Source organism: Tyto alba, unplaced genomic scaffold, assembly GCF_018691265.1.
Source record: "Tyto alba isolate M040663 unplaced genomic scaffold, T.alba_DEE_v4.0 Super-Scaffold_21, whole genome shotgun sequence".
NCBI lineage: Eukaryota > Metazoa > Chordata > Aves > Strigiformes > Tytonidae > Tyto > Tyto alba.
This window is the reverse complement of record NW_024881295.1, coordinates 3,505,972-3,531,837: the sequence shown is the minus strand read 5'-3', so window position 1 is coordinate 3,531,837 and position 25,866 is coordinate 3,505,972. Positions and strand designations below refer to the sequence as shown.

At 47.2% G+C, this 25,866-nt stretch overlaps 1 protein-coding gene across 2 annotated transcripts in view; it reads left to right on the top strand.

The window, feature by feature from the left end:
• The first annotated feature begins 557 nt into the window (after window positions 1–557).
• The window catches only part of ARHGEF5 (Rho guanine nucleotide exchange factor 5), a 37,270-nt gene continuing 11,961 nt past the window's right edge, over window positions 558–25,866 (top strand). The window contains exons 1-3 of one of the 2 annotated variants that reach the window (XM_032995028.2): window positions 558–786; window positions 20,368–23,956; window positions 25,751–25,832. In XM_032995028.2, the coding sequence (XP_032850919.2) occupies window positions 20,380–23,956; window positions 25,751–25,832 (3,659 nt within the window). In that variant the 5' untranslated portion in view covers window positions 558–786; window positions 20,368–20,379. Of the gene's footprint in view, window positions 787–20,364; window positions 23,957–25,750; window positions 25,833–25,866 lie in introns of both variants that reach the window. The other variant, XM_032995027.2, reaches the window with a different exon arrangement.

Genomic DNA, 25,866 nt, shown 5'->3' with positions numbered 1-25,866 from the left:
GCTGCAGAGGCAAAGCCCCACCACATGTCACAAGGAGGACTCTCCCTTAAAAAGGGGTTTTCCTTGAAACCCCGTTTTTCCTTGAAACCCCCCGGTTGCCTGTTGGCGGGGAGGAAATACAAAGCAGGAGGGTTCACGCATGCAAAGTTAAGAAGTGACCTGAAGGAGCGGGAAGACAAGAAACTCAGGTAATGAGGCAAAGTGAAGAAAAAAAAAAAAAAAAGTCCTTGAGCCGGTCTGTGTCTCCCTGGGTCTGTTTTTGCTCTGGAGGCAAAGCAAGCAAGCGCTAAGCGCCTTTTCCTCCCCCCAAACGCGGGGGAGACGCAGTTATTGCCCCCGTTATCGATTAAAATAATAATAAAAAATAAATAAAGGCAAAGCGCAGAATACGTTACGCTCAGCCGAACAGGGCGGGCGCGGAGGGCGGCTGCTGCCGCCGGGGCCGGGGCCGGGGCCGGGGCCGGAGCTGCCCCCGCCGTGGCCGGCGCTGGCCCTTCGGAGGCGGCGGCCCGGCCCGGCCCGGCCCGGCCCTGCCCCGCGCCGTCGGAGCGCGGCCCCGCTGCCGGCCGGGCTGCGCCCCGCACGCCAATCAGGGCGGCCCGCGGCCCGCCTGCCTTCCTGTAGGTGTGCCCGGCTCACCTGGGAGCCGCGGCACTCATGACATACCTGCGGCCCCGCGGGCGGCGGGGAGACGGCGGCCGGCTGCCCAGGGCGGGGAGCCGCGGAGGCAGCGGCGCCGGGGCGGGCAGCGCTGGTCCCGGCCCGGCGATGTGAGGGCCGGCGCAGGTAAAGGGCGACCGGGGGCGGCCCGGCCCGGCCCGGCGGGAGCGGCGCTGCCGTGTTCCCGGGGGAGGCGGCGGGAGGCGCGGGCCTGGCGCCGGATCCCTGCGGAGCCCGGGCCGGAGGGGCTAGCCGCCCCCCGGGGCTGGGGTGGCGGGCGGGCTCGGGGAGAGGGGCGCGGTGGCCCGGGGGGGGGGGGGGGGGGGGGCTGGGAAGGAGGGCGGCCCACCATTTTAAAACCCGAGGGGGGACGGGGAGGAGGGATCCCCGGGGAAGGGAGCGCTCGCCCCTCCCGAGGCGGGACGGCGGGCCTGCTGCGCTCCTCCGCGGGGCCGGGCCCGCGGCGCACAGGTGTGGGTCGGCGGGGAGGGCCGCCGTCGGGACGGCGGGGAGCTGCCCCGGGAGCGGCTCCCGCCGCCTCCGGAGGCGACGGCGAAGGGGGCGCCTGTCCGCCGGCCCTGGGGCAGGCCCCGGGGGGCCGCAGCCTCCGCGGCGGCCTGTGCGGGACGGCGAAGCTCCGCGCCCCGCCGGCAGCGCCCGTTCCGCCCCCCCCTCCCTTCCCCGCTCCTCCGCCGGCAGCAGGTAGGGCCCGCAGCACAGGCCCGGTCCCAGGCACAGCTGCCAGCAGCCGGAGCTTCTTCCCGCAGAAATGGTGCCTCCCACGCAGGAGCGAAATCCCACGGTGTTCGCTGGGTTTTCGGCTCCAGCCGGGCCGCCAGGGGCCGGGAGTCTCGGGGCTGTGGTTGAACTCTGGACACCTTGTTGTTTTCCTCCTTGCTCTGCTGGCTGGTGCCTCGTGACTTTTATGGCCTGTCACCGAGGGAAGGCAGAGGAACGAAAGGCGCGATACCTGCCTGCTGTTCGCTTCCCGTTTCCTTCCCGCAGCCGCTTCTGAGCCCCGGTCACTGTAGCAGCTCTGATGGCAACCTCAGCACCCCCAAAAAAACCTGCCGGGGGCCTTTTGAGCTCCTACTGCTCTGGCCTTGACCCATCCCCCAGCACCTGTGTTACCCTTGCGCTTGACGCTTCTCTTATTCCCAGAGGTTAGATAAGACCTGACTCAAACCTGGTCAGGAATACAGGGTCGGGGAAGGAGATCTGAGCTCAACTCGTCAGTGTTGACTTGTCGCAGACTTTGCTAAGGAGTTGCTGGATGTGGATGCTGTTGGCTTCTCCTTGAGCTGCCATTCCCGTTCCTCTCTGACTAAGACACATCCGTAACGTGTCACTGAAGTTTTGTGACCCGATTCTCTGGTGTTTTGGAGTTTCTCGTAACCTAAATGGCTTGTTGGAGATGGCTTGGATAAGGGCAGAGTCCCTTTAAAGGGTTGCATGGGAGGGAGGTGGCTTGGTTTGGAGCAATAATGTATGGGTGACCCAGATTTCGGAACTGCAGCTGAATTGGGTGAGGAGGAGGCATCCGTAAATCAGGCTCGAAGTTGTACAATAATCCAAATTCTTCTTCATTCTCACTTACTGTTAATAGTTAGAAAGCTCAGCTGGCTACCATGCTCGTGATCGAGGGTAGCATTTGTACCCTGCTGTCTGTAAGGTAGCCTAGTGATCTCGATAAAGCTGTGAGTGGGGTTATATGTGTAATTGCTGGTGACAACAGGTGACTAGGCTTGAGCTTGGTGCTCTTGCTGAACCCCCCCCGCTCCTGATGTCTGAAATAGTGGGACTCGAATGCTTTGACTGGGAACCTCTTGTGCACACTGATAGATTTTGCTGGTAAGAGTCTGGGACTTTTATTTCATCCTGTTAACTTTAGGTAGATGTTCTTTCTCCTGTTCTGTTGAGTCTTTCCTTTTCTTACGGTTCACTTGTTTCAAGTGCTTCCTAGAGGTAAAGAGCCAAGTTTTGCTATATTTTTTTTTTTTTTTTAACATGGTGTACTTTGGAGTTTAGTTTAAAGTGGGCTGTTTTATTTAATTAGTTTGTATTCATGCAAATTATGTTCACTATCCATGGTTATTCCAGGCAAAATTTAAGAAGCAACCTGCGAGGGATTTAAAATTAATTGTTGAAAAAAATTTTTTTTTCCCGCCATGAATATTTAATTCTAAGAATTATTATGCTTTCTGTCATCTGGTGTCTTTCCAGTTTGATGTTGGCTACATAGTTACTGTTTAGCTAAATCATGCATAGCTAGTTTATTTCAGTAGTCATGCCTGATAAGTTTTGTAATTCCCTTCAGCTTCGCAGCTGCCCACTGAACTCCCATTGTATCTTTTAATGAAGTACTTAAAAGTGTCTTCAGTGCAAGTGTGGTAGTGCTCTATCGTTTTGTCACTGGGGGTGTGCAGGGAGAAATTGTTTCCCTCTTCTGTGAGGTCATCATACGGCTGATGATCCTGGTATCAGCCATTTGGGGACAGATGCCTTATTCTGACCCCTGGCAGGTATTTACATTCCCAGCTGGTTATCGCTGCATTGAACCCAAAATTCTATTAGAAAAGTACCCAGTCTTGATTTCAAGATATCAAGTGATAGACTGCACTGGTTCCCCAGGTAAATTATTCCAACAGCTGATTACACTCGCTAATTTCTTATCTCAATCTGTCCAGCCTGATTCCTAACCACAAAGTCTTGCTATAAATTTTCATGCCAGATTACAGAGCCTGTTGCTGCCAGGACGACACATTCCAGCAAAAAGATGGCCTGCTGTACCGCAAACTTGCAGGTGTTACCCGTGCTAACCTCTTGTTTCTGGGAAGAGGCAATCGTGGGGCTGCAGTCATAGGGTGACTGGTAGGATTTAGAGCAGCGGCGAAAAGCGTGCCTGGCTGTGATGTATGTGGGTAGACAGGGTTTTCAGAGAAATGTAATTGAATAACTGGTGTTGCTTGGAGCACAGCTTCACGTGGTGGTTAATCCAGCGTAACTACAGGCTGCTGCTGAAGGAATGATCTAGTTCCTATCCAGTCATGGCTGCAAGCTCCTGCTGCTTCCCTTGTATCGGAACTAGTGACCAGATGGCCTCATATCACTGCTCCAACTGAAAATTAACCTGCTTCCCTAAACAAAAACCAGGATTTTTGGATCTGGAAATTGGATTAGCCTGCTCTGTGGCCAGATTGTGCTGGGTCTGATGCAGAAGGGTAGTCTGCCACTGAGTGTGAGAAATGTGGAGAGGGGACTAGCTCTTTCAATAGCCGCCCCGTGCTTGTGCCAGACTAGATGGAGGGAATTGTATATTTGGTTCCTACATTTCTGCGCTTGGAGAAACAGGCTGTGGTTGCACCAATCCTCTCAGCTGGCACTGCCATTGAAAGGAGCTATTGTGCCTACCTGTTGTCATCCACGTTGGTTCCCTGCTGTGGTTTGCTGTGAGACCACATGCATGACTGTACCTCCAGAAGAGAAAGGGCAGTGTGGGAGTGGGAATAAGGAGGGCAGAGAATAGGACTCCTTCTGGCAAGCCGAAGAGCTTGTGAAACTGAGGCTTGAGATATAGGAATTGTCACAAGCACACCTGGCCTTAAATCTTAATGGAAGCTGAGGTATTTTTTCACCTTTTCTTTTCAGGAGATGTCCTGATTTGTGCAGTAGCCCAGGTTAATTCCGTTGCGTGACTTGGGAGAACTGGGTTTAGCCAAAACTGGGTTTATTTTAGCTGCAGTTATGTCTTTGGTCAAGAAGTGTGTGCTGGAGTTAGACTTCATGCAGGAAAGAGCATTTAGCGTAGAAAGAAGTTCAGTGCCTTGGCTGTGACATACTGAAACCTATGAAAGGTTCATCAGTGCAGAAAAGTTGCAAGCTATTGTATTTGTACGTTCTAGATGTGAGGTTCCCTGTGGTTTTCAGTGCCTGAGGAAGGTGGGGTACCCTTTTGGGAAAGCTTTGTTAACTTTGTCTCTTTCATTAACAAGCGACTCCAGCTTTCTTGCTCTTGTAGTGGATTTAGTTTGCTGGGACAAAATCCATTCCCCAGCTATTGTTTTAAACGCCATTCCTTCAAGTGCAACGCTGGAGACTGCAGGGGCTGTGGAACTGGGTCTGTGGTGGAGGCTCATTCTGACCTCGCAGTTTGGGGGTTGGATTACAGCTAAATGAAGTCAAAGAATAAATTCCCATGACTTTAGTCCAAGTCAGAGAGAGGGCTGTTGATTTTGGTAGTGGGAAAAATTTAGAAGCGGGGAAGATGATTACTGTGATGTGTACAAATGTATGTGTGTAAATAGACACATACATGTAAATGTATACAAAATAGAGGGCGTTCTGATGCTAGAAGAGGTTGAGGAGCAATGGCTACAGAAGCCTGAAAGCAGAGCTGGCCATAAATTAGCTTCATGAGAACATATCCTATTTGCAGCATGTCACTTAGAAGTGTGTGACATTCCGATGTCAAACTACCTCTTTGTGGTCTCCAGTTGAACATCTGGCTGCACGTAGGTGCTCCGTGTGTGACGTCCACTGCCCGTGGCCTTTCTGGGACTCAGAGTGCAATCAGCACTGGAGTTCCTGTCGCTGATCACACACAAAACCTGCCAAATCCTGATGTGGGTCAGGCTGAGGTGCCCAGTGGGATCCACAAGCTTGGTGGTCCCTTGCATGTTCCACCCGTGGGCAGAGCGGAGTCATATGCTGGTGAGCAGACCCAGCCTTGCACAGGGTGTGACTGGAGGAGGAGAGGTGAGGAGTGGCTGCTGCCTCAGCAACGGATCCAACAGTAGAGTTTATGGATCCAAAATACTCTCCCCTAGAGGGGAGGGGATTGGGATCCTGGTCATGGCAGGGCACAGTTCGTCCAGATTGCAGAAGCCCTGGGATAATCGGGGGAGGCGTGGTGCAAAGCAGGAGTCTGGATTACAAACAGACCTGCAACTTGTTGGACGTGGCCATTGTTTGCAGCTGCCACAAGGTGGCTGCAATGGCTACACTTCCATATTCACTTAATCATAGAAACAGATGCCCAGATCAGTGTTAAACTAACACATACACCGCTAGTGAGAGGAGGGGTGGCAAGAAGATGCTTTGCCCACAGTGTTGCTGGACAGCTACAAAAAAAAAAAAGTATGTGTAAGCTTTATGGTATGTATGCTTTATACTCACAAAAATTTATGAGTGTAATGATCAAAAGTGCCTACATATATTCTTTGACTAGCATAAATCTTAACTGAGCCCTTATGTCTTTACTGTAGATTCCTCTCCTTTGAGGAGGTGCTAGTGGAAACTTTGTAAGAGTATACCAGTAAGAGTATAGCTTCGCTGGTATACTTCATTTCATAGGAGAAGGAAGGATGCCGTAGCCATACCAGTGACTAGCAAAACTCCAAAGCTGTAGCTGTGTCTTTAGTGGATCTAGTCTCTAGGCAAAATCCTTTTGGCATGGAGTAAGCCTGAGCTGCTGTTTAGATGCAGAAATTTTGCTGTGGGTATTCCATAGTGCAGTCATCCGAGGATAACTCTAGACCTATGAAATGTAATCTAGCTGCAACATTTGAGTAGATCTCATTTCTAAAATACTCCGAGATCACTATCTGTTTTTACAGGTGAGGGCTGTCAGGTTGCATAGCAGTGAAGTTGAGAAGGTGCGGCATGTATCTCTTTCCACTCTGTTGCTGGATTTATAGAGGAAGAGATGTTCCAAATATACCGACAGCCTTGCAAGACAGGGCTGGTGTCTCACTGCACAATATTTAGAATGGTGAGGATTTGGTCCTGGTTGCTGGTATTGCAGGTGGCTCAAATAACTCTTCCCATTGTTTGTTGCTTCTCTGCATCTCTTTCTGTAACTCACTTTGCGCATGGAGATATTTCAGGCTTGAGTCTGAGTATAATACAGCTGATGGATCTTAGGGGTGATTTTGGAATGATACACTCTGTCTCTCATCTCTACCCCTCCGCAGAAAATTTTCTCCTGGAAAGGCATGTTTCAGCTATAGGCAAGAAGAGGCTCGGGATGGATGGTGTGGGTAGCACTGAGAAGGCTGTAATACAGCACACAACCTTGTCAAGACTACACTCTGACAAACCTTGAGGTGCAGAGAGAGGATGTTACGGGGAGACAGGCAAAAAGAAGTGGGAGTACCTCTATTTTTATAGCAAATTATGGGTCACAGTGCATTTTCCTCTCCAGTTGCCCAGTAAGTTCTTAATACCACCTTGTGCTGTGTTGAAGGATGCAAAATACATTACTGCACAGTCACTGTCTTCCTCATCCCTTGGCACCAGTGGGAAGAGGGGATCATCTCTTGGTGCACGTGGCAGGTATTGAAAGGGAAGCTATAAGGTGTTCCTGTAGGCACAGGGTCAACACTGCTCGTTTCGGTGAGAGTCCGGTGCCATCTGGGAAGGCAGTCTTCCTCTGACATTGTTCATGCAGTCCACCTTATCTTCCTGCCCCTGCACAATGAGTAAAATGAGCTGTTTTGGTTCAGAGAGGTGAATAGAAAGGAAGATGAGCAATTTGGACATATGCTGGAGCAATGAAATGTGCCTTATCCTGGAAGAGCAGGGCCAGGCATGCCAGTTATGTCATTGTAGTGTGTGCTCTGACCAGTTACAAGGGAGGATCAGGGCAGCCTAAGATGGTGACTGCGTGCATAGAAAAATCATGACAGCTGGGTTCCCGGTGGGTGTTATGAGACATACCAGAGCCATTTTCCCTTCGTTTTGTATACAGCTTCATTTTTACCTATTCAGCTGCTGAGTGTGTAATAATAGTGATATTAAAGGCATGAAAATAGGTATCTGAGCGTAAAAGGGGAAAAATGGATTGACTCTGACAGCCACAGAAAAATGACTTCAAAAAAGAACATAACGAGATGTTCTGCATTGTGTGTGCAATGAAAACTGACGTGAACAGGTCTCTCAAGTTCAGCAAGGCGACATGGAAGAAAATCTGCCCTGAAATTTATTGTGTTTTACTAGAATGTTGCATTTGAAAAGTTAATTTAAAAGATAGCAATGTACAAATTTTGGTTCTGACAATGGAAAAGAGTGAACAAAGTGCATTGAAAGGGGGGGGGGGGGGGGGGGGGAAGCACTAACAGATGCAGGAGCCAAATACAGAAGTGTTGAGGTAAGCATGTGCAAAACCAACTTGGGTTTAAAGAATGGTTTGGTAGAGAGATACAGTGTTGTACGTAGAGGTAGCAAGAAATATCCAATGCTGTAGGTCCTCAGCTCCTAAAATTGATGGAATTGCAGAAGGGGTCTCACCTGAATGTGGACGCAGTGAGAAACAGGCAACTGTGAGTATCTGACATATGTGAGGTTATGAAGTGGGAGGCTTTAATTGACTGGGCAATGAGATCTCTACAGTACAAGAAGTATGATACCAAAGTAACACTGGTCCAGAATGGGCTGAAATGACTAATTATGGACAATACTTGGTGTGAAAAATGCGTCTATTATTTGTACTAAACAAATCTGCAGCACGAAAGGACCATACCTTAGTAGCATGGCTTGTATCTTGAAGAGCTTGGAGGCAAAAGACAGAAGGAAGGAACAGAATGGGCAGTCAGTATGTTTTTGTTAGTGAAGGGATTGCTTAAATAAGACTTTGCTTCTTGGTTGCAATCAGATACAAAGTTTATAACAGGACTTTGCATATTCAGTGCACTGAGCAGCCACTCCCTGACTAAGCCTCAGAGTGTGCCTGCGAAGCAGGAGGGGTTAGCATTACCTCAGTTGCACAGATGACCCTCAGATGGGCAGAAACTGCTAGAGTCTGCCGGAACTAGGAACTGGTGATTCTGCTGGATGATGTCTGGGGATGAAGGCACAGTTCTTGATTGCCTTTTAAAAAAACCAGTTACCATCTAAGCCTTCTGTAGATCCTTCTTTTAAGGAGTGACTGCAGCGGGGAATTGAAGGAAGGAGAGCTCCTAGTATCCCAGCGTGTCTGTTCTGGTTTCAGCCTGTATTATGTTACTGAAGATAATGTTTATCTTCTGTGGACCCACTAGCTTGAAATGTCTAGGCGACTGCAACTGTGTTAAACTGTTCCTAAGCCGTAGCTGTTAGCCCAGGCAAGACCTGAAACATCAGTCCTGTGGGTGCATCTTTATCACCTTCTGTTAGGGTGAATGGTGCAGAACAGGAATAGCCAAAAGTTCGGAGTGCAGGGTGTTTCCCATGTGTGTGACAAAAGCAGTAAAGCTGATACCTCCTGTTGTGGGTATAGCTCTAATTGCACCTTCTTTAATGCAATTGCCTCTTGGGAGCTGATCTGCCATGATCTGTCATACCTTCTGTGTAAAGCGCTGCCAAGGGTGACAGAGCAGATTTGTCACGTCAAGACGTGTGTCGCTGATCTTCACTTCAGCAGCCCTGTGGCAGTGAGTCGTAGCCAGATAGAACTGTCAGCGCTGCAGGAGCTGCTGCTGAGGAAAGGCAGAGCCCTTGCTCATAAAACAGTAGCTGGGCTTGGGTTGTTAAACCCTCTTGCTTTGCTGCCCCTCCTAGGCAGGGACCGCTGCCTCAGTCTCTCTCAGCCTGCTGCGAGGTTGGGACCTTGCTTGCCTTGTCCTCAGCTCTCTGCCTCACTTACAGTTTTTCTGTCCTGTTGAGCCAGGGGCAGGGATTTGCAAATGTTGCTCGCGTTGTGCTCCTGCTTGTTTGCTAACATGCTGACCAGCTGGCTGCCACACATGGAAGAGGTGAGGTTCTGGGTCCAACAGTAGCCAGCAAATGTTTGTTCTGGAAGCTGGGTTCAAGTGCATCAGTCTGGCAGAGGAAAGACTGAAAACCCATTTTCCATACAGGAGGGTGTTTGGGAAGAAGAGTCTAAGGGAGAACTCTGACTCTTCCCCCTCTCTTGCTCATGGTCCACTGACACCTCCACTCCTTTTCCTGGTACCATCCCAATCCTTCCAATCCTTCCCCCTTTGAGCGCCTCTTTTGTTCTTAGCTTTCCCAAACTCCAGTGATCATACCAGACTGTACTCTTCGCTGATGCCTGTAGTGATTTTTTTTTTTTTTTTTTTTTTTTTTTTTTTAAGTGCAGCGAAGCATTTTGCCATGTGCCAAGTCCAATAAACTTGTTTAGGTGAGTTTGATGGGCCGTGTCAGAAGTTATGACTGAGAGCCACCTATGAAGCTGAACTGGAGGAACTCTATTGTATCTCATTGAACTTGGGAGAGATGGGATGTTTATGTGTTTATTTATGCCCCACTGATCAAAGCGTGTTGCAGTAATGGGAAAGACAGTGAACCAAGTCTTAGATTTCATTTAACTGATGCCTATAGCTTCCCAGGGGAAGTTTCTCATTCATGCTAAAGTATGCACAACTTCAATTAAAATATAGGATGCACGCTTGTGTAGGTTGGTGGATGCAAGTGTACAGAGGACTTTGCATTCTTGAGCCAGAGCTGGCATTACTTTGTGATTGTGTCATAAAAGAGGTAAAGGAAATTGTATCAGGTCTGTATTACACTATTAGTCATGGTGACTGTTAGGAATTAAATTGCCTCATGTTCTAATTTCTCACTAGCACACTGAAGTCATGAGCTTGAGGTGAATTTAAAGCATACAGACCTTATTTTACTCTTCTGCATCACTATCTGATAGGATGAGACGTGAGAGGGGAAAGGGAGAGGTAGTTTTACATGCCACATGGTAGAGGAAAAGGAAGCCATAGGCCAGTTAAGTGTCAGAATCGATGTCTTCAAAGACTGTCAAAGGGCAGTCTCAGGGTTTTAATTGCTCAACTAATATCTGAAGAGCCATGGAGCCATCGAGGAGTACTATTTTAGGAAATCGTGAAGGGTGGTGGTAGGAAGCAGACTCTGCCCCCTCATTCATATGCAGAAAACTTAAAATGGAGGGAAGAAGGATTAAAATATTTGTAATTATTGCTTATTCATTGAAGCTCATTTAATTATTAACATAGAAAAAAAATATTGTAATTAGTACATCATAGAAATGCTAGTGATATTTTGAAGCTGTTACAAAATCTGTCCTTTAAATTATTACAGGCTTGGAGCTGTGCTGCGCATGAAAGTGCATACTTTTTGCCCATTGACAAATAAGGGGAAATATTGTTGAAATGGAGAATATCAATATTGTTGATCTGGCTGTAGTATTTCTTAATTTTTTTTTAAGGTTTTACCCTTAGAGATCTATTTTTTTTTTTTTTTTTAATTTTTATAGTATGCTGTGTTAATTACAGTATTAGGAACTAATGCTAACTCTTAATTACAACATCTATGAGCTGTAATTACTACTATAAACTTTGAAATAAGGTAGTGGTAATTGGTGAAACTGGTTATAAAAAGCACTTCATAAGATTGATGTATATCAGTTGTACCATTTAAACCCCTGATTTATACAACTTTTCACTGCTAGTTCTGAAAGACAAGGTCACAAAAATGCCTTCCCCTCCCCTTCTATTCGGAATACTTCCATGCTAGACTTTGCAGAGGGTTTGAGGAAGTTTCCAGAGTTTTCCCTAGCATCTCCTTCATGTTGTTACTTGTTTTCAGAGTTGCTCACAGGGGTCTGGCTCCTCCTGGTTCATCTGGCTGCCATGAAATGTCCTCGTAGACCTGGTCCTTTGCTGGGGAAAGAAAGCTGCATGTGGGTTCGCAGGAGCAGTAGAGTCTGTGGCAATAATGAGAGAAGGAAACATTAAACCGTAAAATAATTGCTTCTTTGGAAATGGTTGTAAATCCAATTAGAATATCCTGCTTCCCATAGCTCCTGCTTCTAACCTGGAAGGGTAGCAAACATGTTACTAGCAGAAGGCCAGTACTAAAAATGCAAAATTTCCCAGCCCTGCTGCTTCTCTTCTGCATGGACCGGCGAGGGTTCACTCATTTCTGCGGTTGAAGCGCTTGGCAGTCCCGTGCAGCAAGACACCCATGACTGGAGCATCGGGGACTTGCTTGTAGATCCCAGGTGTGGTTTCACCATAATTTAGGCCTAAGTCTGGGTTTCTGCTTTCCCGCTCGCCAGCCCATTGCCCAGCCTCTTGTTGCTCTCCACTCCTTGCAGTTGCTGCTACAGCCTGTACATCTGCACGCATAGCTACTGCAGAGAGCTGTCATATTTATATAAATATATTTTTTTTTTCCTCCTCCTGTCTCACACCTTTATGGCTGCTCACATCACTCTGCTTCTGGATTTTTTTTTTGGCTAGATAACTCTCTGAGCTAGCTCACGTATGGTCTCGTGCATGCTGGCAGGTGGGAGAAGATGGCATCAACCTGCACGCATATTGCCCTAATCTGTTCTGGATTTCGGGGCGTCATGTCAAGACTTACTCAAAATTTATTAGGACCTGATTCCAGGCGGTATTGGACGGTTTGTACAGGCAACAGTGGCAGAAGAAATTGAAGGAGCTCTGCATCATTTTAGGACCGGACCATAGGCAAACTTTGCAGAGTATCTGCAAATACCTAAATTGGGCCTGATGAACTTGATTATTCATCTTTATTAACCCAGTTATACCACAGCATATTTTTCTGCCAATCTTCTGGCAGCTCATGTAGCTCACTGGATCAGGTCTAAATGCTCTGCAGACAAGTTCAGAGTCATCAGTCCCAACTGCTGATAAACAGTAATCGGGTAGAGGGGGGAAAAAGGAGTTGCCCTTGCTCTTGTTAGTCACAAATTAAGGCTTAACATATTGGTTTAAAAAATTAAGATAAACCTAGGCAGTAAGATCTAATTTTTGAGCTACACTTTGTTTTCCAGGCCTTTTCCACACCCGTTAAAGGCCAGACATGCATCTTTCTTAATTGTAAGCCAAAATTCTCACATAACCACATGATTCTAGGAAGTGGGACTATATGAAAAACAGAAAATACTGTGATGCACACAATAAACGTATGCCAGTTGGCCATGCAGGCGTTACACTGTGAGTAACAACAAGTTTTCCATGTGTTTGCATTAGTACCTTCCTATTCAGCACCCACACAATTCCTGTGGCTTTGGGTGTGTGAAGCTATTTTTCCATGGGGAGAGGGAAAGGGTCCTCACTGGTGCTTTCCCACATTTACATTTCTTATAACATTTTATTTATATCTAATACTTTTTGCTCCCAAAAGCAAACATGTCTCATTGTGCTTGTTAGCTTCTTCGATCTAAGTGCACCAATTAAAATTCCAAGAAAGAATGGTTTGTTCCCTGAAAAGCTGAGTTAGGGGAGGGTTGTACCAAAATCTGTTTTCCCCCTACACATCCCTACATCCCTTTTGGATGCACTTTTTTTTTGTCCCCCCTTTAGCTGCAGTTCACAGTACAAAGCTGCATCACTGTTACAGTATTACCAAGTATTTTTGATTATGATGCAAGTCTCATAATGGTTTTTTCTTTACACATTTTTTTTATAAATCTCATTACTGGAGTCGTAATTAAAAATGCTGTGGGGAGTTAAAGGCTGTAAAACATGCATTCTGAAAGTACAAAATGAGGACAAATGTGTTGAAGATACTTATTTTTCTGTTGTTATTGCTATCTCATGGTATGTTGATGGCAACAGTTTGTTGTCTCCGGTTGATGGCACTAACAATACTGAAGGCAGATACATGGTACAGGTTTCTGCTGTAGGTATAGCTGTTATGGCTGGTGAAGTTGTGCTAGTAGAAGTCATTAGCGTGGTGTAACATACAAGTGCAGTTTTGTTGGTAAGTTAGGAATTGCTTTGGTTGCATAGGGTGTGCTTTGCTTATTGATACAAAAGCAGCATTTTACCAGTATATTTGTGGCTGGGTATATTTTGCTGTATAGCTTATCAGTCGTCCCATACTGCTAAAATATTCCAACTTTTTATCTTCTGTCCTGTAGGGCTCTGACAGCTGTCAGTAATGGCAGCAAGAAATCTTACAGTTTTCAGGGTGGAACTTGGTCTGGCTGTGAAAGAGGTTGTATTACGTGTTTGAAGAGAATTTCGGAGGCCCCTTCTGCAGGGGAGGACAGTTTGTCCCAGTTCAGTTTGCTGAATGTTGCTCATCCTTATCGGTCTGTAGCTTAACTGTGCTCAGGACTGGTACAGGTAACGTGACAACAGCTGGGCTCAGCAATGGTTCCACTGTGCAGTCTGGGCAAGGCCAAGCTTTCAAGTGTGTTTCCAAGCCCTTTGATGTTTTAATGGCATTTGCATCTGTCAAAATGGTTTGGTGCAAACATTAGCATTCTTTAATCTGAGACTGAAAAACAGCAGCGTGGGATTCTGGCTCATGCTTCTGTAGCATAGTAAGAGACTACGAAGTTTCTGCTGCTAACTGAAGAATCTCTCACATCTAGGTCCTGAATCACTCTGTTCAAAGAGACACTGGGAACTCCTCTAGCTCATAGCAAACCTGCTATCTAGGAACGTGTATAGCATGCTGCTAGCAGCCAACACTGCATAAAAAACACAGCATACATCTCGGAAGTCCTTGCCTCCTTTTGTGCTCTAGATGTTTCTGTCACTCATCTCTCCATCCCCAGTTTGAAGAGACCTGTATAGAGCAATTTGCAGTGGCTCTGTACATTAATTTCACTGTGGGAATTCTTCCTCTGTCTGCCCTGTAGTGTCAAAAGTCTTTCTACTAAGCTACAGCAGTGAGAACCATACACCATTCCTGTTTGTTCCCAAAGACTGCAGAATATGAAGGCTTATCCATTGCTTTTAGAAATATAAAACTTAAGCTCTGCTTAAAGTGAGCTGGGTTTTTTTGATACACAGGTGATGCCAGTTTATCTTAAGACTGAATGATTTTTATTGCTTCTCTGGGAAGTACAGTGTGCAATCCAAGCCACAGTCTTCACTTGCTGTTTGGCAAATGCTCAGTAGCAATTTCTAAGGTGAAATTTTGTTCTACCTGAAATTCCGTTTCTTTGACACTCTTTTTTTTTTTTTTTTTTTTTTTTTTGTTAGCATTAAGTATTATAATCTACTTAGCTGGAAACAAATGTAGGAAAGGTATCCTTATTTTTTTTCTCTATTAGTAAATCATTAGATAATTAATAAGCTCAGTATATCTTGACTGTGTGTACCATGAGTGAAAGCTAGTGAGATGCTACTGGGACTGTTAAAACTCATGACTGGGAGGTCTCATTCACTTTTCCCGAGTTTCAGTAGCAGCTCAGATGCATTTTCCAGGAGATCAGGTACTATTGAAAGCTTTGGTATTTTCTCCCCTGCCTAAAACACTCGAGGCAGCCCCTAGTTCTCAGAATACTTAAGAGTATGTAGACCATTTAATACAGCAGTAGGCTCAACATTATTTTGACATGCACCTTTTTAGATTGCTTTTCTTATTCTGTGTGTATTTCCTTTCGGCAAGTTCCATCTTCTCACCATACCCTTAAAGCTGTCTCCACGTAACTGTATTTCCCTCCTTCATTCTTATCTCTAGCACCCTGTGTAATCTCCTCCTGAGCTCAAGAGTTTGACCCCACTCCTTCACCTCTCTCGATGGGCTGTACAGTGATAGAGCAGCCCAGGGGTGGTGCGTGAGACTCGGTAACCGTTTCTTTGCAGAGGAATACATGCACTGGGCATCTCTCGTGTGGAAGGGACATCCAGCTGAGAAAGCAGGCCTAAGCGTGGCATGAGCAGCTATATCAAATCAAAATTGAGACTTGCGGTAGCACAGGGTTTGTGTTAGAGCGGTTGCACCGACCCCCTTCCTGAGTGTCTCACAGAACTGAAGGAAAGCGTGGCCCCTTGGCAGAGGTGGCAGCTGGTGGCAATTCTGCATGGTGAGCTCTGGATTTTGTATGGAAAAAGGCAGGCTCTGAGCTGGCCCCCACCGACCCAGCTCCTTTGAAAGTGTATCTGAACTGTGTGATGGAGACAGCTAAGCCAAGCTGAAAGAGCAGGAAGGAGCTCAGGGCAGCCTTGTTGCTCTTTGGGTGGGTGTTAACAGTGTACACGGAGCTCTTTCCTGCCTGAGCTGCAGCGCTTAAAGCTGCCTTTGGCATTTCTACACCCAGCTGTGGCCGTGCCAGCGAGGATATGTCCAGGCGATGGATTGCTTGGGAAAGCCTTTGTTTTAATAAGAAAATCAGCGTCCTCGTCTACTCAAAGGGTGCTGTGGACGGCTTCCTCCTCTCACAGGTGTCAGCGAGAAGCAGAGCCGGGGAGAGGAGCCCCTGGCACGCCCACCCGCAGCCTGGTGGGCCGCGCAGCGTTCCCTGCTGCTGCTGCTGGCGCGGCTGGGCCGGGCCCGGCCCGCTGTTGCTGTTGCAGGGCCCGGCCCGCTGTTGCTGTTGCAGGGCCCGGCCCGCTGTTGCTGGTGCAGGGCCCGGCCCGCTGTTGCTGGTGCAGGGCCCGGCCCGCTGTTGCTGGTGCAGGGCCCGGCCCGCTGTTGCTGGTGCAGGGCCCGGCCCGCTGTTGCTGGTGCAGGGCCGGGCTCTCTCTGCTGGGAGCGGGTTTGCAGCAGCCTGGGCGCGTGGGCCGCCCCAGCGCCGGCGGCGGGGGAGCGGGACGGGGAGCACGGCCCGCGCCGCTGCGGGGGCCAGGGCTGGCCCAGAGGCACTGGGCGCTCTGTGGGGACCGGGAAGGTGGCACGCCGGGAGTTGGGTGTCTCCCTGGTTTTGGAGAAGGAGGGTCTCAGGGCTCCACTTAATTCTGCGTTGCCTTGTTTCCTGGCTAGCTGAAGGGCTTGTCTGTGCTTGATAGCACTTGTTATTTCTCCTTTCTTGTTTGTTGGAGGAGGGAGGGAGGGAAGGTGAGGTACTTTCTATTTAAAACCAGAAGGGTTTGTCATCTCCATCCAGGTGAATTAACCCACACTGGAAGGAAGTATGACATTCACATTGCCTTTTGTAATCTGGGAAAATGGTGGATGGATGCGTGCATCGTCTCAGGAATTGCTTTGTCCGCTAGTGCTTTCACTGCTGTCCTGTTTTGCTTATCTGGCCAGCTTCTGCAATCTTCCCCTCTCAAAGTTTGTGCTCCCTACTGCAGCATGATCAAGCATTGCCCCTTTGTTTTCATGCTGGCATGCAGCCAGCTGCACCCTCTCATGGTTCCAACTTGCAGTGGGCTCGTGCACCCAGAGTCACCAACGAGTTAGGTGCATGTGAACCAAAGTCCTGGGTTTCCAGGCCCTCTTGGGTAAAGAGCGTGGCTAGCTTTATCTCAACAGGGGACATCAGGTCACCTCATTTGACAAATAGAGCATACAAGGGAGTGATGGCAAGAAGCTCAACATCTGCTCCAGAGAAATGTGCAAGATCAGTAATCCCCAATAGTGGCAAGCAGTGAAGTTTATGGGAGACTTTGTGTAGCCTGCTGGAAGCTGGCAGTTGCCAGGTTAGGCTACTGTATGCTTATTTGTCTGTCATGTTATTGTCCCTATTGCAAATGCAAATTGAAAGTTTGCTTTGGCTAGCCCAGCTCCTGGGGGGCTCTGCCCTGGGTCCTCCTCTGGTGGAGGACCAAGCTGACCTGCAGTGGGAACATAACATGGCAGTGCTCCACGGGCAATCTCTTCCAGTAACTACTGGGCTCTTGAATGTAGCTCCTCTGTATGTGGAGGCTACAGGTGTAGTCAGTCTTGGTTTTATTATTTCCTCTTCCATCACCGTGAAATCCTTATTGCAGAGACATCTGCGTCTTTCACTACAATGCACCAACCCTCAAGCAGGAGCTTAACTGTTTCCCTGACTAGATGCTTAAGTCCTCCCGCACTGTCTACAGAAAGTTTGCCTGTCCCTTCTCCTACCTCACTTCCCAAAGCTTCCCTCCTGCTCTCCCGGAGGTGTGCAAAACACCTGGCAGTAATATGATCAGACAAATCTCACTTGGCAGCTTCCAGTGTTGATCTGCTCTGCACCTCCCACTACCCTGTCTCCCAGTATCATCGTGGAACTGCTCCAGATGCAGCTTCAAACTTGTCCTTTCACCTGTCCAAATCCCCTTGCAACAGAGCCAGGGGAGTGGAAGCTGGGTCTTTGAGCTTAATAAGAGGAAATTCAGTGTTGTATACATCCGTAACAGCACAGTGAACAAGAGCTCTTCCTCTCACAGAGTATGGGCTTGAGTTTGAGTATCTTGCTATTCAGACCTTTACAGGCCATCCTGTCTTTAGCAGTAGTAAACCTTCCCTAGCCATCAGCTTGCGTCCAAGACCACCCATCTCCCTAAACAGTCTTTCTGCTCCCAGGGAGCCTATTTTTGAAAACTGTCTGTATTAGGTGTGAGAAATAGTACTTTTCTAGTCATGTAGCAAGGGATACTCAATTTAGGTCACTGGAAGAGCTATGAGCAGTGTAGCACAATGACTTGATGTGATCATGGAACCTTTGTTAAAGGAGGGGTAGGCTTACCTCTCGGGGACAACATAAGTAAAGTTGATCCTGCCTTGGATCAGCTTGTGGCTGCTTACAAGTTTATGACCCTGCTACTTTCTGTGCTCTGCCAAGCTCTCTTGTTTCTGTGCTGGAGCTTCTTCCTGACAGTCCTGTACCTTCCCATGTGCAACAGTTTGTAAAGACAGTTTAGCAGCACCGGAGTAGTTTACTATTAGCTGACAGCATCTAAGACATGGCAGAAACCCCCTGCAAACTTTCTGAATGGACATATCTCTTTGAAACATACTGGGTTTTGAAATTGTAACTATTTATAAGTACTTAATGTGTGGGGGAGGGGGGGAATCCAAATTGCTGAGTAATCCCAGTTTTGGCCTGGTTTTGTAAGAAAGATTGTCTTCTCAATATAAACAAAAATTAAAGATTACATGAGAAAAAATATGCAGGAACAAAGTTAGCTGATGAGTTAACTCAGTTAACTCAATTTTCCCCCTGTTTTTAAAAAAAGCCATAAGAAGATAACAATCCCCATGATTAAGGCGTATATAACACTTCAGTTCAACCTTCAGAGCATGGGTTCATTGCTTTTAGAGCAGGTGTTCTGTTTCACTTGACGTAAGAGAAAATATATGCTAAGCCAGCTTTCAGGTCAGACATGCCCTGGCCGTGGAGTTAACTGGGACAATTAGTCCAGATGTAATCATGTCCTTATTGCTTTTACCTTCTGTATGGGATCACAGAAAGTTACTTGTGACTATACAGCCACTCCAGCACAAGGAAATCACCACTGATCTCAAAGATTTCTTTTTCCATGGAGAGGCTTTCCTTTGTCTGTCAGTCTCCCAAGTTGAAATTGTCACATACAGCCCTCCAACAACAGTTGAAATTCAGGAAAAAATGGAGCTCTTAAAATTGCAAGGGAAATTAGGAATTCCAGAGAAAGAAAAAGGATATAGATTTAGTTGTCTATTTTGAGCAAGAAAATGAATTTTTGGTTTGCTTTTTTTGTTTTGGTTTGGTTTTTGTTTTTTGTTGGTTGGTTGGTTGGTTTTGGTTTTTATTTTTTGCACAAGCTTTGTGAATGCTCCAGAGACAGGCCTTGAGGCTTTTTTTTTTTGCCAATAAACAGCTAGTGGGCTTTTACCTGAAGAAATGTGGAATGGTTTCTCTGACCAAAAGGTGCAGGACTACACATTCGTGTCTAGAAACTTTGGCATCTGTAAGACAGGATGAAGGAGGAGAATGCTGAAGCTTTGTTCAGAGGAAAGTCTGACTGTGGCTGCACATTGTAGCAGATCCTTCAGAGCTAAAGTACAAACTCTGGTATGACTGCAGTGGTACCCAGTGTATGTGAAGCAGCTTGAAGCAGCAATTTATAAACGATTTCTGATAAGTAGGGGATAGGGAATAGAGCACCAGAACGCTAGAGAAGGTTTCCCAAAGGCAGAAGAAAAAGGAGAGGAGCCACTAAGGCTTGTCCCTTTCTCATATCTTTTAAGGTAGGGATTGTGGGTCATGGGATAGGTAGAAACCAGAAAGGTAAATGCATTCAATCAGATGCTACCATCCTTTTCACAGACATTTCCCAAATGCACATTCCCTAGTGCTTTGTCATGTCTGAACTTCAAATGCAATAATGGATGGGAAATTCCACTATATCCTTTGGGAAACTGTCCAACAATCCTGAGATTACTTCCCCCCCACCTCCCCTCCCTAAAAGAGTAGACTAAATGATGATATAGTTTCTCTTTGTAGTCTGTAGATATGTCCACACACACCAGAGGTACTCCTCTCAACCCACATGGTTTACAGCCTTCAAATATCTTGTGTCTTGTGTCATGTCCTTGTTATCTGTTAATCAAATTCTTACATTCCCATGTCTTGCTAATCAATTCCTGTAATCAGTTGCAGTAAGGCCTGGTATTGCACATACATACAGAGATCTGTAAAGAAAGCCATCAGCTCCAAAGAAGTACAGGTCTTTCCCTGTTAAAATCAGAGATCTTTAAGACTCAGCTAGCCACTAGAAGAAGTCATCAGTATTCATCTACCATGCCCCACAAAAATTAATGCAGGTTTTTACCATTTTCTTGTTCTCTGAATGCCTTCTGGTATCCCTTTTGGGGTTTGAGATAGCAAAAGTGTTGGCCATGGCTAGCTAAGTTGCACTGCAGCTGTTACAGAGAGATCAGCATCTCCGCTCTTTGACCAAAGTCACTTTCTGAATTTGCCTGTAAAACTAAAAAGACACTAGTAGTTTTATTTTGGCATTACTCTCATACTGCAAACTTACACTGGGTGTTTGCCTGCTTTCAATATTTGTTTCCCAACTCTTAGATCACCCATACCATTCTGTAGTAGTAACAGCAAAATGCATTTTTCTTTAGCAGGATGTGTCACTGATGGAGTCTGAAGAAACCAGTGAGGGAGGAACCACTCCCCCAGAAGCCAGCAGTGCCACTGGGGAAGCTTGGGATTCTACAGCAGTTGAAAGAGAGCACCATGCCCTTCATGCATCAGCTGAAATGAGCACCAGCCCGTCTGGCTCTGCAAAGGGAGCAGAGCTCAGCACTTCCAAGGACTGTCTTTCTGCTCCAGGGAAAGCAGTGGAGATGCTGGGCCGACCCTCCGACCCTGTGCAAAAAGTGCCAGCAGGACTGGAACAAGAGCAAGGTGATGCAGAGCCTCAAAAGAGACTCTTGGAATTGGAAGAAGACATGCCTTTAGAGGAGGGTGGTCTGGATTGTTCTCTGAAACTTGGGCAAGTAGAGTTGGCTGACCTGGAAAGCAACCAGCACTCTTCCTCTCCCAGCACAGCCCAAGATGGGCCAGCCCCTGGCAATGCCATCCTGCAGGCTGTGGACCTCAGCACTGAGTTTGCTCAGTGCCAGGCAGAACTGTCTTCTCATGGCTCGGACTCTCAGGCCCAGCATCCAAAATCTCCTTTGGCTGATTCCATTTTCTCTCAGAGAGAGACACCTAAGTGCTTCTTGGTTTGTAAAACTGTTTCAGAGGGGCATTATAAGGCTGAACCATTTCCGGATAAGATCTCCATGGATTCTTTTCAGGAGGTTGATGCTGGTGCAGAGCAGAAGCAAAGCAGCAAAAAAGTGGCACCAGCAATTGGTGAGCAGCCTACCTCAGAGGAAGCAGTAGAGGACATGGCTAAACCTTACACTTCTGAAGATGTTAAGGAAAACATAAGAGCACTCGAGGGGTTGAAAGAGAATATAGAGTTGTCTTCTTCCCACCAATTGTCTTCCACCTTAACAGATGACAGCCAGATAATTTCACTACAAGCAGAAAGAAACATCTCTGCTGGTGAATCAGGGAATAGCAGCATGATCAAAGATCAGGGAATAGTAATGGTTCCTAAAGAAAACTCATCCACTTCCAAATGTCTTCATTTTGAAGACGATCACAGAAAAATGGAGGGCAGACCTGCCTCTCCAGCAGAAAGTGTCTTCCAAGTAAAGGATACTGCTAAAAAAATTGAGGAAGTGAATACTTCACAGCATAAGAAACCAGCACAGGAGGAGGCAGAGTCTGAACTTCAGCAGGAAGAGGAGAAGAAAGAGTGCAAAGAGCAGAATTTGCCAGAAGAAGGAAAATCTTTGGAGCCCGAAGATCAGAAAAACAAGGAACGAAATGAGCAGAAACAACTGCAGAGGGCAAAGCTCAAACTAGAGGCTCTGTCATCAGCTTTCAGGTCAGAGATGTCTTCTCTTCCTAAGCATAATGTGGATTTGTGTGGTTTGGATAATGTTTTTTTGTCTGAGCAAACAGGATCAGTATTTCCTTCTGGGGAACCTGTCTCTGTGGATCAGCATCCTGGTGAGGATGTACTACTGAAAGCTCGCATCACAGAAACACGTTCTGGATGTCAGCCACTTGCTGCCAGCCCTCTGTCCTCAAATAACCCGAACCCAACGAGTGAAACTCCAGTGGTGCCTCCACACACGTGCTACATCTCTGATCAGGTGGAAGACCTGGAAGACTCTGGTCGCTTTTCCATTGGTGGTCAGGATATTGGAGAAGCTGACTGGGATGACAGGACAAGACTGGGCAGAGAGGATGAGCACAGTGATGGGCATGGAAACGCTGTCCAGAGGTTTGATAAAAGAGATGCACCACACTGTGGAGGAGTGGCAGCACCTTCAAGTGCAAAGAACCCAGATGCTTCTGTTCCAGCACACCCTTTTTCTGGTACCAAGAACTTGGAGCCACCTGATCCCATAGATCCTCATGCCATTACAAAAAATTTGGGAAAAGCTGAGCTTCGGGACTGCATTCCAACTTTACCCTCAGAGTTCACCTCTGTGGCCTCAATGTCTGGCCCACAGCAAGAGCGTGCTAGTGGAACAGCCTCTGTGACCCCTGAGGACTGTCCTGGCGCCAACCTGAATGAACTGCTAGACTCTGCAGAGAAGCCAGCCAGCCGAGCTGCTCCCGTACAAATGCAGGACCCAGCATGGGGGGAAAATGCTATTGTAAGTACTAATCCGGAGGAAACCAACACTTCCCATGAACTCCTTACTTCTGAGGAAGGCTTTCATGAAGACCTTAGCAGCCTGTCTTCTTTCTCTGTAATACATAAGAGCTGTCTTCCTCTAGAGAGGAGTCTTCCTGAGGATCGGGGGACTGTGGCTATCGCTGCAGGGCCTCTGGAACCACCCCAAACACCAGGCAGGACTTCTACCCCCCTGAACCACCCCGAGACAATTCAGCAAACATTCCCTGAAAAAAGTGCCATTATCCAAGGAAAAGAAATGGGAGCAAATGTGGCTTTTGAAGCGCAACAAATGCCTTTACTTGATCAGTCTGATTGCAGTTTAAACCAAAAAGAGCCTGGATCCAGAATTTCCAGTGTCCTGAGCACCCTAACTTGGCCCTCTGAAGACGATACGGTCCTTGTCATGAACCAGCAAGAACTTCTGTCCCCTGTGTCCCACTCAAGCCTACCTCTGGTGTCTGAGCCTGACGCCAAACAGCTTCCCCACCCTCCTTCCCATGTCCAAAGCCCCAGCCAAGCTCAGGCTCCTGCACTTAATGCAAATCACCTTGCTCAACCTCCATCCCTTGAAAGTTACCAGCCGCTGGCTCCTGTACCTTACTCCAGGCCACGTCTCAGCTGTGGTATGGACGACAGTAAGTTACTAGCCATTCACCCTACTTTAAGCCATCCTCTCTGGACTGCTGCCCCTGTGTCTGATTCTAACACTGTAGCCTCTGCTTCTGATGAAGAAGATGTAGCAGTGAAAGATGACCGTGTTACAGTAACTAGAGAGTGGGATCTCAGTGACTCAGGTACCCATGGTACAGAGACTTCTGATGATTCTGGGGTCAGTTTGTTGGCCAAAAGCTTTTCTGCTGTTGGAAATGAAGCGTTGGCTGGCTGCTCTGACACCAGCCCTGAAACGGCAGACCAGCACATGGATACTCAGTGTGAAGAATCCTCACCTGACCACCCTTCTTGGCCCTCGCTGGAAGGCCTGCTAACACCCACAGACTCCAAGAGCAGAGACTCTGCACAGCCATTTTCAATGTTAGCATTCACCAATCCAATCCACTTCCTCCAGCTCAGCCCTCCATCGCCACCAACCACCAGAAAGACCTGCCAAGAGGAGGAGGCAGTCTCAGGGGAGCTGCGATGGGAGCAACAGGCAGGCATCTTTGGTGTGGACCCAAAGAACGCCCAAGCTCCATTGGCAGTCACAGAGAAAACAGGAGAGAGGAGGGTCAAGCAAAGGCTGGAAGGAGGAGGAGGAGAATACCACTTAGTAGCTCAGCCAAAAGAGGAAATGCCCAGACATTTACCTTTGGAAAAATCCTCAAGTTGGCCGGACAAAAAAACGATCAGGATAGTTGCACAGGAGCCAGCAGCCAATCAAGAAAACCCAATTAAACGCCGAGTAAAAAGCAAGGACTGGCACCGTCAGGGCCTGAAGAGGACGTCAGTACCACCAGACATCTTGCAGGGTGAGTCCTCTCCTCCATTTTCCCCCACCCCAAACTTATTGCAGATACCAAAACTATAGGATTAAATTAAATAGGCCATGTGATAGAGAGGCATGAGAGCTGAGAGCTTGTGCCTTCCTCGTAATGCGCCTCACTCCAGTGCTGTACCCCCCTTGGTGTCTGGCTCCAAGCTCCCCGCTCCCAACTCTCCCCTAGTTCTTCCCTGCTGCCCCTGTAACCAGTGCATCCTGCTTGTTCTCTTGAGTAGGGCATCAGGCTGGGGCTCAGTCCCCAATTTTCACACTAACACCTGCAACAGAGAGCTCATCTCACGTCACAGATCCCTCACCCCTTGACATCGTATCCTGTTTCTCTTCTTGTCCCTTCTCCATGTTTAATCATCTGTCACCCTTATTCAGTAACACAGGCTCTTTTGGCCCTACCTGCAGGGATAAATTTCTCAGTGGGGCTCAGTTCAGAACTTCTTGTCAACTCTGCTGCCATCACATGGCCGTTGCATTTTGCTGCACTTGTAGCCTCTTGTTTCCAAGCAGTCAGGAAAACGCATGCACGCACCCTCAGTAGCCTGTATCAGTTACCGCATGTTTTAGGTTCTTGTTTATTTGCTATCTCCTTTTGTTTTGCAACTGACACCTTTAGGTTCCAATCCGACCTTCTGAAAGAGAGGATCTTCCTGAGGACGTAGGATTTGAGATTACAGATAAGAATGCAGATTTGTTAAATCCAAGGTCCCAACTTGCATAGAAGCCAAATCACTGATGTCAAAACGGCAAGCACACATCTTGTGTAATGCAGCTCATTCAGACAGTACTTACTGTCAAGATCCATGTCTCTTCTTTATTATATCTTACATGATCTTTAGGCATAGTTGCTTCTTCTCAGCTCTTAGTTTATTTTCCAAGCTTCACAACATGCTGGATTTTTGGCACAGTGGAAAAGGAGGGGAGCGTGGAGGGTTGTAAAAGGTTTGGCAGCACTTGAATCAAGATTTGTTCATGTGTTTGACCTGTAAATTCTTGGTTCCAAAGTTTAAAATGTTCAAGGCAACAGTACTGTCTTTCTCCTGGCCCATACCTGCAGCTCAGTCTTTGGGCTTTCTTCCTCCTGCTGCCAATTAATTTTATATAGAATTTCTTCACACCTTATTTAATTAAATCCCTCACAAAATAAAAGAAAAATCTGCACTCCCCATTTTACATAAACAGAGGATGACTCAAGCAGCAGTTTGTGAATGCTCACATAGTACATAAATGTGAGAATTGGATTACAGCATCCATTCTCAGGCCACATCCCTTCTCGGAGCCTTCACAGCAGTCACTTTTTTAGATGTCCAGCATTTTTTAGATGTCCATTGAGATTTTTTGGGGGCTCAACATCCACAAAAGAAAGTTTAAGACCTTGACGTGACCAGTGACTTTGGGTCCGTTGATCCTCTGATGCGTGGCCCAAGTTGCTGAAAGGGGAAAGGCAGCACCAAACAGGCCCCACAGGCAGTGTGTTCACTTGGGCAACTGGAGAAGAAGCTCTTAGAGTTACTGTCATCACTGAAGTTGTCAGCCTTTTTCCTTATATGAAAAGCAAACGCGGCTAAATAACATGTAAAGCGTAAGTAGTGTCAAGAATTATCAAAATCAGGATGTTTCTGACAAATAAAGGTCATGAGGGCACCTGTGCTCCAACCCAAGACTGTTACTTAGGTGCGGTATAGGTAGGTGGTATCTGTGTATCACTTGGATTGTAACTTGACCCTTAAAATGGACTTATGTGTTTACTTTCTAATTGTCTTGTATGCAGAAATTCCTTCTGTTCCTTCAGAGGAGGAAGCTCACAAGGCACACAGGGAACCACCAGTCAGTTCAGAAACAGTTATATTGCGGTAAGTGTCTCCAAGGCCCCTTAGAATTTGCCCC